General features: G+C 49.0%; 1 protein-coding gene across 5 annotated transcripts in view; it reads left to right on the top strand.

Annotated features, from left to right (window-relative positions):
- NF2 (neurofibromin 2) overlaps positions 1–13,840 on the top strand; it is a 47,329-nt gene that overhangs the window by 7,767 nt on the left and 25,722 nt on the right. For all 5 annotated transcript variants that reach the window (XM_033075662.1, XM_033075665.2, XM_033075664.2 and 2 more), the window contains exons 2-8: positions 4,067–4,192; positions 5,153–5,275; positions 7,393–7,476; positions 11,823–11,891; positions 12,037–12,119; positions 12,727–12,802; positions 13,013–13,147. In XM_033075662.1, the coding sequence (XP_032931553.1) occupies positions 4,067–4,192; positions 5,153–5,275; positions 7,393–7,476; positions 11,823–11,891; positions 12,037–12,119; positions 12,727–12,802; positions 13,013–13,147 (696 nt within the window). The remainder of the gene's footprint in view (positions 1–4,066; positions 4,193–5,152; positions 5,276–7,392; positions 7,477–11,822; positions 11,892–12,036; positions 12,120–12,726; positions 12,803–13,012; positions 13,148–13,840) is intronic.

Genomic DNA, 13,840 nt, shown 5'->3' on the forward strand with positions numbered 1-13,840 from the left:
ATTCTGCCCTTATTACCCGCCCTGATCCCAGGAAGAGCTGAAGCTCCAGGGGTTTGTGTTTGTGATGAGGAGAAGGTGAGATCTTCTTCTGTGGCCCCTGAGCAGAGCCAGGTTCTGTCCCCTGGAGTTTGGGCACCTCCCTTTTGTCCCAGCAGAGCCTCTTAGGCGAGGAACCAAAATACTAAATTACACCAATCTCTATTTCCTCCCCTTTACCACATTTGACATTGTTGGAAGAGAAGCATCAGCCTGACAATGTTTTGGGAATCTCTTTTCTATGCAGACCCTTTGCTCCACCCTCTCCGTGCAGAATGGTGGTACCCCCTTGTCCCTTGCTGCCTATTTTTTAGAACTGTGGAATGTCCTGAGTTGGAAGTGACCCCAGGGATCCTGGATCCAGCCCCTGTCCCTGCCCAGACCCCCCAACAATCCCACCCTGCCCATCCCTGGCAGCGCTGTCCAAACGCTCCTGGAGCTCTGGCAGCCTCGGGGCCGTGCCCATTCCCTGGGGAGCCTGGGCAGTGCCAGCACCCTCTGGGGGAGGGAAGAACCTTTCCCTGAGCTCCAGCCTGAGCCTGGGCAGTGCCAGCACCCTCTGGGGGAGGGAAGAACCTTTCCCTGAGCTCCAGCCTGAGCCTGGGCAGTGCCAGCACCCTCTGGGGGAGGGAAGAACCTTTCCCTGAGCTCCACCTAAAGCTCCTGACAGCTCCATTCCCTGGCTTGCCCCCCCTCCTTGTCATCCCCTGATGAGGTGACCAGACAACCCTTCTGCTCATTTCTGGAGCTGCTTTATCGAGTCGGGAGCTGAGGAGCAGTTGTGAAACCTGACAGAGAGGTTATGCTCCGAAATAAATCGTGCATTTGACTGTGAGTTGGAAATGACTCCCGGTGCAGGTTAATAAATAATGCAAACCCTGTTAATAGATGCCAAATGTGCCGTCTCAGCCAGAGAAAAAGATGATGCCAATAATCTGGACTGGAAATACTCTGTTCTAGCCACTGGCTGCAGAGTTGTAAGTGTTTAGTGCTGTTAATTTAAAATGCTTTGCTGATAGATTGTAACTGCTCTGTACTTAGTAAAGAACAACAAATAGCTCGGTGGAGTAACAGCCTGTTTATAAAGCACCTCATTCCCATGTCCCTTCCACGACTTCTGGATTCCTGCAGCCACCCGTGCTGTGCTCCTGCTAATGGGAAAGGAGCTGCAAATGTCAGAGGTGATGCCTGCAGCACCGGGAGGGTGCTGGAGTGACGCATCTGCTCCGTCCTGACGGTCACATTGAGGTTCTCATGATGTGGCTTTTTGCTGGGAGATGGAGCTCTGTTACAGCATCATGCCCCACCCCAGCATACGGCTCAGAAGGTATTTTTCTGCTCTGAGCTTCTTAGTGTTGTTTTCAGGAGCTCAGAATGGCTTTTAAAATCATCTTTGTGCTTCAGGTGTCACTTGAGTGCCGTGCAGGGGATGGCGTGACAAACACAGGGTGGATGGGAATGGCCAGCCTGTCCTGGCTGTCCTCCAGGCTCTCTGCACAGCAGCTCTGTCCATCCCCTCATGCCCTGGAAGGGCTTTTATTTTAGTAGTTTACAACCACAGAATGTGGCAGTTAATGATACAAGTGAAGTGTAAAGTATGGGTGAGGAGGGCTGAGGTCCTGGATGTCTGTAAAGTGGTTGGAGTTCAGCTGTCAAAAGATGCCACTTGAATGCAGATCGTTATTTTAAGTACCGAGGTGTGGAGGGAAATCATGTCTGTTGGAATAAAGGTGGCTGTTGATCATTGATAAATTTAATGAAGGTAATTCAGCGCAGTTGGGGAGGATCTATGCTCTGTTATGGCTGGAGTCTTGAGCATTGTGCAGGAATGTTAAATGTCTATTCCTGCCACCACAGAAACGCGTGGTGACAAAGCGCTGGTGTAAAATGCAGCAGCAGAAGCCTCAATTAAAATACAGTCCCTTAAAGGGGGGCTTGTAAAAAAGGAGAGAGGGTTTTTAATGCAGGCAGGTTTTTAATGATATGGGAAGGGGGAATGGTTTTAAACTAAGAGGGGAGAGATTTAGGTTATTGTCAGGAAGAAACCCAGCTGTGAGGCCCTGGCACAGGGTGCCCAGAGAAGCTGTGGCTGTCCCTGGATCCCTGGAAGTGTCCAAGGCCAGGCTGGACAGGGCTTGGAGCAGCCTGGGATAGTGGAAGGTGTCCCTGCACATGGAATGGGGTGGGATGAGAGGATCTTTAAGGTCCCTTCCTACCCAGCCGTTCCAAATTCCCATTACCAAGTTAAAAACGCAGGGGTGAAAACTGCACAAAGCTGCTTTAATCCTCAGTGCTGCTCTTCAAAACAAATTGGTGGTTTGTGTTTTGAGAGGAAACCTTTGGGTCCTGTCAGTTCTTGAGCACGGTTTGGGTACCTGAGGTGGTTTGGTGAGGAGTCAGAGCCGGTGGAAATTCCAGGTTCAAGGCACTGATCCCATGGGATGTGGAGCGGTGTCCCGGCGCTGCCAAAGCAGGAGCCTGTCCTGGGAGGGTTTGGTGCAGGCACTGCTGTGCCGAGACTGAACCACAAGACCTCCTCTTTGGTTTTAGGGAAGGAAAAACAGCCCATCATGCTTTATACAAAGCAGTTTAGTGAAGAAATGGCCTTTTGCTGGCAGCCTGCTTTTATGTGCCTGCAAAAACGTACCAAATAGCTCTTTTAATGGGCCTCACTCTGTTTTGTCTGAGCCCTTGAATTAACCTCCCACTTAAAATCATAGTCAGGAAAAGATCTTCTGCAGTCTGAGCCATCCTGTGCCGAGCTGGAGCCCATCCCGGGGGCTGGAGGGTAGTGAAATGTGTGAAATTAGGGGGGTTATAATTACAGCACTGCCAAACTTGCTGCTCCTGGCGTTTTGACCCCGAGGTGTTGACAGCGCCCGATCCGAATCGCGGCGAGCGCGCCGGGGGTGGTGTTTTTGGGGAGGGTGGTGTCGGCTTTGTCCTATTCCGGGACTCTGAGCGGGTGTGTCTGTGCTCTCTGCGAAGGGGGAGAGCAGTGAGGAGGCATCGCTGAAAGGCACAGCTTGGCTGAGCTGGGGCTGGCTGTGCCCACAAGGCGGCAGTGGGGGACAGCGGAGCGGCTGGTACCGATGTGTGCAGGTGGCACCGGGATTGAGTTGTAGTGACAGGAGAGTGCACGGGATCTGTTTGCGAGAGGGCTTTGGAGTCATTGCCATATGTCTCGGTCCAGCAATTGTTTTCAGCGTGCAGATGGAAGACCAAAGTGGCTTTGGCGTGTTAGATTCATGTGGTTTATGTCCCTCTTCGCCTCTCTGCCTCCCAACACCTCCTGGTTTTATGAGCAAACTTCAGTAGAATCATGGATGCAGCTGAAGGATTACTCGAAGGACACAGTCCTCGAACAAGCAATTTTCTCTGCTCCTTGGCTGTTTTTGCCAACATTTTCAGCAGAAAATGCAGTTTTTGATTCTATCAAAATGCACTCCCAGAGAACCGCTGACTTCAGTGCTAATGATGGGGATTTTGGAGCTCTTTTTCCCTTCTCTCTGTGCAGGGTCGGTGGCTCTGGATGCACACACTTTTTGCAGGGGTTGTGTCACTGCTGATTTTGTGGCTCCTCTCTCTGAGCTGTGGTGCTTGTGCAGGGCTTCCTGGGCCTGTAGGGAGACTCATTAAAGCCCCCAAGGGGCAGTTCAAAGGGATTTTTATTCCCTGCTGGCAGCAGGCAGGAACCTAAACACATCAGGAGCCTAAACATGAGCTCAACAGGAGCCTCAATGAACCCTTAGCTTCCCAAGGCAAGAAACAGGGGCTTTACATTGCTGTTTTTTGGAGAAGGGGGGAAATCACATTTCAGTTCCTGCTGAGGGAGGAGCTGGTGATGTGCAGATGGGATCAGATGGAAGGAGATAACGTGTGCCTCGTTTGGGTGTTTTCATGTCTGTACCAGGTGCATTCATAGGGGGTTAAAGTTGACCTTGGGAGGTGAAAACAGTGCTTTTGGTTGAACAGAGAGAAGTTCTGAAATCCATCTTTATGACTCTGCTTCCTGTTTGCTGTCTGGCAGGTGAAGTGGAAAGGGAAGGACCTGTTTGATCTGGTGTGCAGGACACTGGGACTGCGGGAAACCTGGTTCTTCGGGCTGCAGTACACCATCAAGGACACCGTGGCTTGGCTCAAAATGGACAAGAAGGTTGGAACCAAAGTTCACAAAATCCCAGAATGGTTTGGGTTGGAAGGGACCCTAAAGCTCCCATTGTTCCAAGCCCTTGCCACGGACAGGGATAATTCTCTTGAGTGGGATGCAAAGGAGAATGTCCTTTCTTCTTTCTTTGATAGCCTGACGTTGTGTGATGGGTGAACTGGATCCCATCTCCGTGGCATCTGGGGGTGTCAGACTGGTAAAAACTGGCAGAGATGCCCCATCCCAGCATCTGTGCACACTGAATCTCCTGGAGACATTTTGGGACACAGCCATGCTGGGGTGCTGCATTTCAGGGTGACTGCAAAGCAAATGAAACCTAAAACTCTCTCTTCTGTGCCCCTGGACACAAAACCATCAGCAGAAAAGTGGAGTGGCCTCTTGTTTTTTTGTTGAGAAATACAGAGAGCTTGGGAGGAGGAAAACCAGAGTGAAAAGAAGATGAGGATAAGGGAGGAAATGCTTCCCAAATCTGTGAGGGTTGGGTTTTGGAGGTGTCAGATGTGGCTCTTTTCACATCTACAACCAAATGGTCATGGACACTGAGGGAGGTGTCACCTCTCAGGCTGAGGTTTTAAACCTACATTTAACTGGGCAGTACCAGAGCAAGGTGGTAAGAAACACTACTGAAATAAATTCAGTGCAGGGAAACAAGGAGAAGGTCGGATGGTGGCGCAACAGGATCCAACATCACTCCTCAAGTATCAGGAGAGGCAAGGAGCATGTGGCAGATCACTGTCTCATTTCTCATGCTGTTTGTTTCTGCCTTTTTTTGTTCCCTTGCATCATTAGGAGTGTCAGAAATGTTTGTTTTCTTTTTTTAACTGCGGTGTCTGAACTATTTAGGTCTGTTCTAGATGTCTTAAAGTGTCTGACAGAAGATGTGCTGATCTGAACAGAAGGGAGCTGGGTCTTGTCTTGAAGAAACCAAATGGCTTTTGTATCCCACAGGTCCTGGATCATGATGTCCCCACAGAGGAGCCCAAAACCTTTCATTTCCTGGCCAAATTTTATCCTGAGAATGCAGAGGAGGAATTGGTCCAGGAAATCACCCAGCACTTGTTCTTCCTGCAGGTAGGAGTCAATACACTGCTATCTAACCTGAGGGTCAGGGAGCTGGTCAGCAGAGGATGCTCCACATCCTTATGTTCACATGTCTCCAAAGGGACTTGTCTTCAGCAACAAAAACTTCCTAAAATAGGTGAAGGATGGTTTTTGTGGAGGAAGCAGTCTGCCCAGACTGGCAGACCTCTGAACTGGCAGTCAAGAATGATGAGGTCATCCATAATATCCATGGGTGGTGGGTCTGTCAGCCAAGGGCTCATGTCCCTCTGCAGGGTGTGGGATGAGCTGTGCTGAGGGGTGGCAGCTGCCTTTGGATGTGATGGCATCGTTGTGGAGCAGGGGAGCTTCATCCTGGAGAGCAGAGAGCAGCCAGCCTGCTCCCAGGCTGTACAGCAGAGCTCCCCTCCTCACCAAACACCCTTCAGGTAGCTGGAGCAGAGGGACTTCCCAGCAGCTCAGCTCTCTGATGGAAAAACAGGGGAGAAGGGGAAACCTCAGAGTCTCACCTGCCCCAGGAACTCCTGCCCTTCAGTTCAGCATTTGGAAACTGTGGTGAACACATTTTGGTTGGGTTTTCTAATTTAAATTACTCTACAGAACTTTGTGTCCTGGGAAATCAGTTCAGCTGATGATGTTGTGTGGCTAGTAACAAGGAGCTGCTATCACAGGAGCTCTCCTTCAGAGACATGATCAATTTTCTGCCACAAAATCCATTTTCTAACACTTTTTCCTTGGAAGAGTTGTGTCAAGCGTGGTTACAGGGAATAGAGCCCTCCTAGTGAGACCCCTGGCTACTCACTGGGATGTTTCAGCTGCTCTCTGGCTGTTCATTTGAAGATAAATTACAAAAATTTTTAAAAGTCACTCATTCTTCCATTACTTAACCACACTCAGCACAGCCTGGATTTGAGAATGCCTCTGTAGCCTGCAGGGTGTCCTGCCCTTCCCAAGTGAGCTCACCAGCCTCTTGAGGCTCCTCACTCTCCCCAAGTCCATCTTCTTTCTCCAGAGCCAGAGTGTTCTAAATGCAGAGTATTCCTCTTAATTTCCAAGCTCTGTCTCGTGCACTGGTGTCTCTGTAGGGCTATTTGTGAATGCCTCATTTGCCAGGAGCTTTATCCACGGTGAGGAAAAATGCTGTTGGCATCTTTGAGGAGGAAAATCAGAGAGGAAAAACCATTCAGGCTGCATTTTCTAAATGCAGACCATGACTTTGCTGCTGGGATTTCTGTGCTGAGGAGCCTGGGCTCCTGAATGCATTTGGGAAACAGAAGAAAGCTTGTAAACTCTCCTGTTTTTTATCTTGATGCAGCAGAATATCTGCTGTGATTATGTTGTACCCAACTTTGAGGACTCAAAGCACGTTATAAATTCAAATTGATGTTCCTGCATCTCTGACAATCCATTTAAGCCTCCCAGGAAATCGTAGGCTTTTAAATTTTTTTTCCTCCTATCTTTAATCAGGAAAATTAAGTGTGCCAACCCAAAAAATATCGAACATGACAGGTTTAATTTTTTAATGCACAGAAAGCAGGGAAGTAAAGCTGTGCCTTCGGGGAGCTGCACGTTGGCTCTCCCGGGAGCGCCACGGGCTCTGCCTGCTGCTAAAAGCTGTGCCACAGAGGTGACCCACAGCTCTCCCTGCTGGGATCCAAGGAATTGGCCTCCAGCACAGGTGAGCACTGACTCACAATGAGGCCTGAATGTCCCAGAGCAAAGCCTGCAGTGCTCAGAGACTCGGCTGCAAGCTGCTCTTTTGTTTAGCAGCGTGGCTGGATGTCCTATCAGTCCATAGCTCGTGCCTTAAGAGGTTTTATTGCTGTGTTTACATGCAAGGTTTTCCCCTCCCTTGCCTTTAGCAACAGAATAGAGGTGCTGTCATTTTCCACATATAAATTTAGCTCTTCTCACCAACCTGTCTGAGAAAGGTGGTCTGTGAAAGCCTGAGCCATTCCAAGCTGCCAGAGACTTCCTGGGCCTGGACTGTGATTAGTGTTAAGAAAATTGTTAACTCTGTGAGGTTGACAGCTCAAGTTAAAACAAACTGCAGCCATCTGCTGTGACAGTCATGCTCTGCTGTGCTCCACTAAATGTGTGTTATCTGTCCTTTGCTGCTCTGTGTGCAGGTGAAGAAGCAGATTTTGGATGAGAAGATCTTCTGTCCTCCTGAAGCCTCTGTCCTGCTGGCCTCTTACGCTGTCCAAGCCAAGGTAGGCACCAAAGGATGCTCCAAGGGCCTGCTGGGGTAGTGCTGATCCAGCTGCTTTGTGGTGGAGCCACTTCCTGGGGAAAGGGAAGGCAGGGGAAGCTGTGAGAGCTTGGCAAGTGAGGGGAGTATCCCAGCACTGCTGCCTTCTCCACATGGCTGGTTCCTGGCTACCTCCAGGCATTGGATGGGTTTTTGCTTTCTCTTTCCAGGACTCTTTAGCAAATGCTCAGCTCATGAGCTGCAGAGCCTGCTTGAGTACTGCTGGAGCAGGTGAATTCCCTGAGCCTGAGTTTTTTTGGATCTCCTTCCTGCTTTTGCCAGTGTAGCCAGAGGCAAGCCAGCCATGGGACTCCCAGCTCCACTGCTCCCCCAGAATACTTGTCTTGATAATGACTTTTTTTTTTCAGTGCTAGCACTGCCACATCCATTTTATTACCCTGTGAAAGAGCTTTTTGGCTTTTCCCTTTATCCTTGGGTTTGATCTTGGGTGTTTGGCCTCACCAGACAGAGGGAAGAAGTCAGTGTTCATTGAGTTCCTCTTGTTCCTCTGGTGCATTCTGCTCTGGGCCCAGAGTTGGGTGTGTTTTGCTGAGGATTTATTCCAGAAGACACTGTTTTCTAGTTTGGGGTGTACAGCCTTGGATAGCCCAGGGCAGAGACTACTGGGATGGAGGGAGCAGCCCAGGGTTCAGTGGCAGGAACATTCTTGCAGTCAGGGATGTAATTTCTCCCTGTGTATGCACAACATGTGCTGCTGCTCAATTACCAACTCCTGGAGCTCAGCTCCAGTTTGTGTGTGCAATGATCCTGCTTTAGGAGGGAGAGGAGCCACTGCAGTCTGAGCCCAGCCCAGCCACGTTGTCTCTGCAGCTCCTGTTGGTTCTGATTCTGGGTGTGATTTTGGGAGGGTCTGCAGGCAGGTGGCAGTGCCCTGGCTCTGGCAAGTCCAGCTGTCCTTGAGGAGCGTGGCTGTGGAGGGGGTTAGGAGGAGCAGCTCTGTGGGACTGTCTTTGCTGGCAGTGCAGGAGAGGGGGTTTGGCCCTGTTGCCAGAAGAGGGGGCCTGATCCAGGTTGTTTTTTTCCCTAAGGCCATGTTATTTTCTTCATAACCCTTCAGTCCACACTCTGAGTAGAGCCCTGGGTGCCATGTTCTTTGATGGTGTTTGAATTTACAAGAAATTGGTGTTTTCTCCTCATCATCAGAGTATTGATGAAACCATGTTCAAGGGACTCATCAGCTGGGCAGAGAAAAGTTGCTTTTAGAAATGTTTCTGTTTGTGTGAAACATTCATCACTCTTATTAGAGTGCATGAGTAAACACTTCCTTGGCTTTCTTTCCGTTGACCTGAGCTGAGGATACCAGGGAATGACTTTTCTGGCTGCCAAAATGAATAAACATTGGGTAAATATTGAGCTCTCTTACCTCGTGGCCAGGACAGCTCCTGCTGACGTGCTCAGGAACAGGCTGTGACTTGCAGGTTGGTTGTGCCATCCCCTTTGTCCCCTTGGCACCTTGAAAGTCCTGGAGGTTGGGAGGAGGTCACATGGAGTCAGAGCAGTGCTTAGATCAAGAGCAGGTGGAGCAGGGATGGCTTTTCTGCTCTTCACTGAGGGGCTTTTCTTCAGATATTCCTTTCCTTGCTACCCCTCCAGCCTGGGATTCCCCTTCTGCTTTCACTCCCAGCACAGGTGAAAGCTGAAAGCACATCTTTGGTAGGGAAGTGGGACGAAAGATGTTGCAGGTCATCTCCTTGCAGTTAAATAGGATAATGATGTCCTTCCTGGACAAGAAAGCAGGCAGAGAGCACAGTAATTTCACTAATAATGTGCTGATTTGCATGATTAGGGGCATAATAGCCTGACACAGCAGTGTGTGTGCATCCAGCAGCCACTTACTGACAGCCAGGTGCTGCTGGTCCATCCACACCAACCTGAGACAGCAAAGGAAACAGGGGGATCATAAAAATAACAGCTTATTTATTTCTCTCTCATTGTGTTCATTTGGGGAATTACTATGTGCTTTCCCCTCCAGCCCTGTTCAAACCACCCACGTGGCTTTCAGAGGTTGGAGGTGGTTCAGGTTTTAAATAGCTGGGAAAGACGTGGGATCCACTGGGAAAAAAAAAAAGGGAACATCCAGGAGATTTTTCTATTTTTTGCCCCTTAAATGCAGGTCACTGTTGTGCTGCAGCTCTCTCAGCACTTCAGATCTTGTAGCACAGCAAACAGCTCTTTAATTATTATTGTTTTTCCCCCAAACAAGCAATACTTGGTGTTAATTTGTAGCTGAGTGTGCCTGTGTTTATCCAACAATCTAAGCCAGGCGTATGAATGTGGTAAAGGCAATTCCATGTCCAATCATGAATATTAATCATACAGTTCAATTAACAAGAGCTGAAATTCCATGACAGTTTGAAAGTAATGATTTAATTGAAAAGGCCTTTAGAAAGTATGTTTGCAAAATCATTTGAGCCAACAGATTCTGCAATACTTAAGCCATTTGTTGATTTTTGGCTTGTGAATAATTAATGTTCTCATCCAGTCTCCCCTCTCAGTACAAATATTCCTCTGGGACATGACAGTATTTTTTAGCACATGAAAAGTCACATAATCCATACTTAGTCTCAGACCTCCACAGAAGATGGGACAACAGAAACTAATCATGTTAATCCTATTTGCTATTATTTTCATCACCTAAAAATGATTTACTTGCTGCCTGTCCAAAGTTACTGGAGTTGCTTCCTTCACCAGTGCCACATTTTTAGTGCTGCTTCCTTTTGAGAGGGGCTCAGGGGCCGTGTTCCTGCAAAGTGCTGCATCCTGAGGAGCTCCAAGACCTTGGAAGACAGAGAGTTGCCGCCGCTCTTGGATGAAGTCCGGGCTGGTTTTGTTCTATTAATTGCAGTCTGAGTCAGTGTTGGTTGTTGTTACATGCTCCCTTTGCATCTGCATTGGCTCCAAATCAATATTTGTGTCTTTAATCCCCACGTGTTGTCTCCCAAGCGCAGAGGTGGGATGTGTGTAGACTTTTGATGCTGAGCTCTGGTTTTGGTGCACGGTGTGACAGTCCTGGCACGAAAAGGAGGCTGAGGGGAAAAGCCTCCTGACTTGTTGCATGACCACCAGGTGCCTCTTGTGTTTAAAAATTGTCACCATTTTGCACTTCCTGAGCTAAGGTTGCTCAGAAAAGCAGGGAGGGAAGGACTGCCTAGCTTGCAAAATTAGTGGCTTGAGCAACTGGCGCTGTGTCTCGTGCAGCTGGGGACTGTCACCTCTGTCACTGCAGAAGTCCTGGCTGCCAGGTGAGTGGAGGTGAGGCAGGTACTCCTTGTACATGCCTCACATGCATTGTTCCTCCCCCCTGAACTTGCTGGATTGTTGGAGGAGACATTTTCAGCATTTTCCTGCCCTCTGAGGCTGTGCAGGAGGTAAATTCATTTTCGCATGCACCGCAGGGACACGCGGCTCTTCAATCTGTTAATAAGCAGTTTTCTTTCTCAGTCACTTTATATGCTGCTCAAAGAGATGTAAATCTAAACAAATACTAGTAATTAGTGGATATGCTTAACAAATCTGAATTGGATTCCATGACCCAGTTGAGCAACAGACCCTCTGACAGAAAAGCCACCACCACCACCACCTGCCTGAGAGGAATTTGTCAAACTCCTCTCATTTTTTTTGATACTTATTCTTTAGGGTGATGAGCAGCAATAGAGGAACTGCCATCTGCCTAACCTGGATCACTGCTATCAATCAATTTTTGGGGACAAGTCTTTCTCCGTGTCTTATTTCCTTGTTCCGCTAGGGCTTCTGAGAAGCAAGGGCTTCTCAGCTATAGAGTCTTGCCCTACAGTGGGGGAAATGTTAATTAGGGCATGGTGATGAGAATAGTGTAGACAACCATCATCTAGTCGAGCTGGACTGATGGAGGACATCAACTGGTGATGGTCGTCAACTGAAGTTGTGGGAAGTGGTGGAGTCATCATCCCTGGAAGTGTTCAAAACCTGAGTAGATGTGGCTCTTGGGGACCTTAGGGGTGTTCAGTCACAGGCTGGACTTGATCTTGGAGACCTTTTCCAACCTTAATGATTCTGTGATGGTGGGAGGTTTTGTTCTGCTCCCAGCTCTGCTGCAAGAGTAGAAGGAAGCTCTTTGTGTCTATTAGCAATGAAATGACAAAGAAATGCAGGTTATTCACCTTAGAGGGCAGCAGGCGCTGTGCTGTGAGGTGAAGGGGTGAACAGGCCATGCTTACTGTCTCACAGGGCAGAGTGTGAGGGGGTGAAGAGTTTGACTTGCTCTTGTTGTTAATGGGGGATGGGTACTGTGTCTGTGCTTCTCCCCAGTACGGTGACTACGATCCCAATGTCCACAAGAGAGGCTTCCTGGCACAGGAGGAATTGCTTCCCAAGCGGGTAAGGAGCTCAGCACAGTTGGGGAGTTGGTGTCCAGGCTGTCCTGAGGTTGGATGTGCTGCTGGGACCTGTCTTGGTGCTTCTGGCTCTCCTGCTGAGGCAGGAGCAGCAGTGTGACCTGGTCTCTGTCTCCCACCTATCCCAGGTAATAAACCTGTACCAGATGACTCCAGAGATGTGGGAGGAGAGGATAACAGCCTGGTACGCAGAGCACCGGGGCAGAGCCAGGTGAGCCTGTGCTGCTGGGCTGGGTCAGGGCCAGTCCCCTGCTCTGGAGACTCACCAGGCTTTGGGGAGCTTGGGCAGGTGCTGGATGAGCTCTGCCAACAGGTTAATCCCAGAACATCTCTGCAGCAGCCTCAGGAAGAGCTCAAAGCTTTTGTTGATGGCTCTTGTGGCCTGCTGTCCCCTGGTCACTGTTGGGGCCCTCAGGAGAATTTAGGAATGATGCAAAGGAAGGACTCACCTGCATCAGGGATCTGGGAGAAGAAATAGGGCTTCAAACTATATGGCTGCCTCAGGTGGCGAAACACTGCTTTTGGGGGATAAACCATGGATCTGAAACAGTGGCATTCCAACCAGGGATTTCCTATTTGAGCTGAAGGGACTGGGAGGAGAACAAAGCCAAGCCTGGAGTGCTGCATCTCAGCAGCCACTCAGATGCTGGCAGCTGCAGAGTGGGATTTGCTCTTGGACTTTATTGATCCTGCCAGCAAAGACAGGATTGACCTGTGTGATAGAGACAGTCCAGGCTTTAAAGCCTGGTGAGTGCTTAGGATCAGCACGAGCAGCCATGCCCCTCTCTGATCCTCCCAAACACTGTTCTGCCTGACAGAGATGAAGCTGAAATGGAATATCTGAAGATAGCCCAGGACCTGGAGATGTATGGCGTGAATTACTTCGCCATCAGGGTGAGTTGGGTGGATTGGGGGTTCTGTTTTCCTGCCAGGGTAAGCAGCATGTCCTAGAGAGCCAGGAGAGCTGGCAGGTGGCATTTGGGGACTCCCCCTGTGCTGAGGGGAGGCAGCAGTTCCTGGTCCCCAGTGCTGGGTCACTGCTTGGGAACAGTGGTTCATGTCTGACTCTCCCAGTGATTTCTGCTCTTTCCTTTCCTCCTGCAGAATAAAAAGGGTACAGAGCTGCTCCTTGGAGTTGATGCCTTGGGTCTTCACATTTATGACCCAGACAACAGGTTGACTCCTAAAATCTCCTTCCCATGGAACGAGATCCGGAATATCTCCTACAGTGATAAAGAGGTATGGATGTGTCTCACCTCCTCCCTGAGAGCAGTGAAAAACACAACTGGGATTTAAAATGATTTCTCTTGGCTTCTCTGTCTGCTGTGCTTGCTCTCACCAGCTTAGCTAAGGGCAGCTCAACTCCTCCAGTTGAAACTTTAATCCAAGCCTTCCTGAAACTGAGGAGGAGTGGGCGTGCAAGGGGTCACTGGGGAGCTGGTTCTCTTTGGCTTCAAACCTTCTATGTAATAATCTTTTCAAAAACCCAAAATTGCTGTTGATGTGCTTAGCCCAAATACCAGAGTTCAGAAGTTAAAATCTCTTCTTTACTGCATATATTATGGTATATTACTGTGGATATATCCTGTATTATGGAATACAGGGTGATGTATTCCTGGGGAGAAGAGCTCTTGCCATCTCATTACATCATCTTGGGTTTCAGGCTGCTGGGCTTGGCATAGCAGCTGGAATCTTTTTAGGAAGTTGAGCAATTTAAACCCACTGTTGGATAGTTATTTATTAAATCCAGAGTCTAAATGTGGGTCTTTGGGATTGTTGGCCCCAAAACATAGTTGAGAACAGAAGTGCAAGTGGCTGAGGAGGGGGGACTGAGTAACTCCCTTGTAAGTCTGAGAGAACTGCTCAATGAAACCAGCTGCCTTCATGGTAAGGAAGAGAATTAACTTCTTAATTAAAAATGGTTTTCTAATC

This window comes from Catharus ustulatus, chromosome 18 (assembly GCF_009819885.2).
Source record: "Catharus ustulatus isolate bCatUst1 chromosome 18, bCatUst1.pri.v2, whole genome shotgun sequence".
Lineage (NCBI taxonomy): Eukaryota > Metazoa > Chordata > Aves > Passeriformes > Turdidae > Catharus > Catharus ustulatus.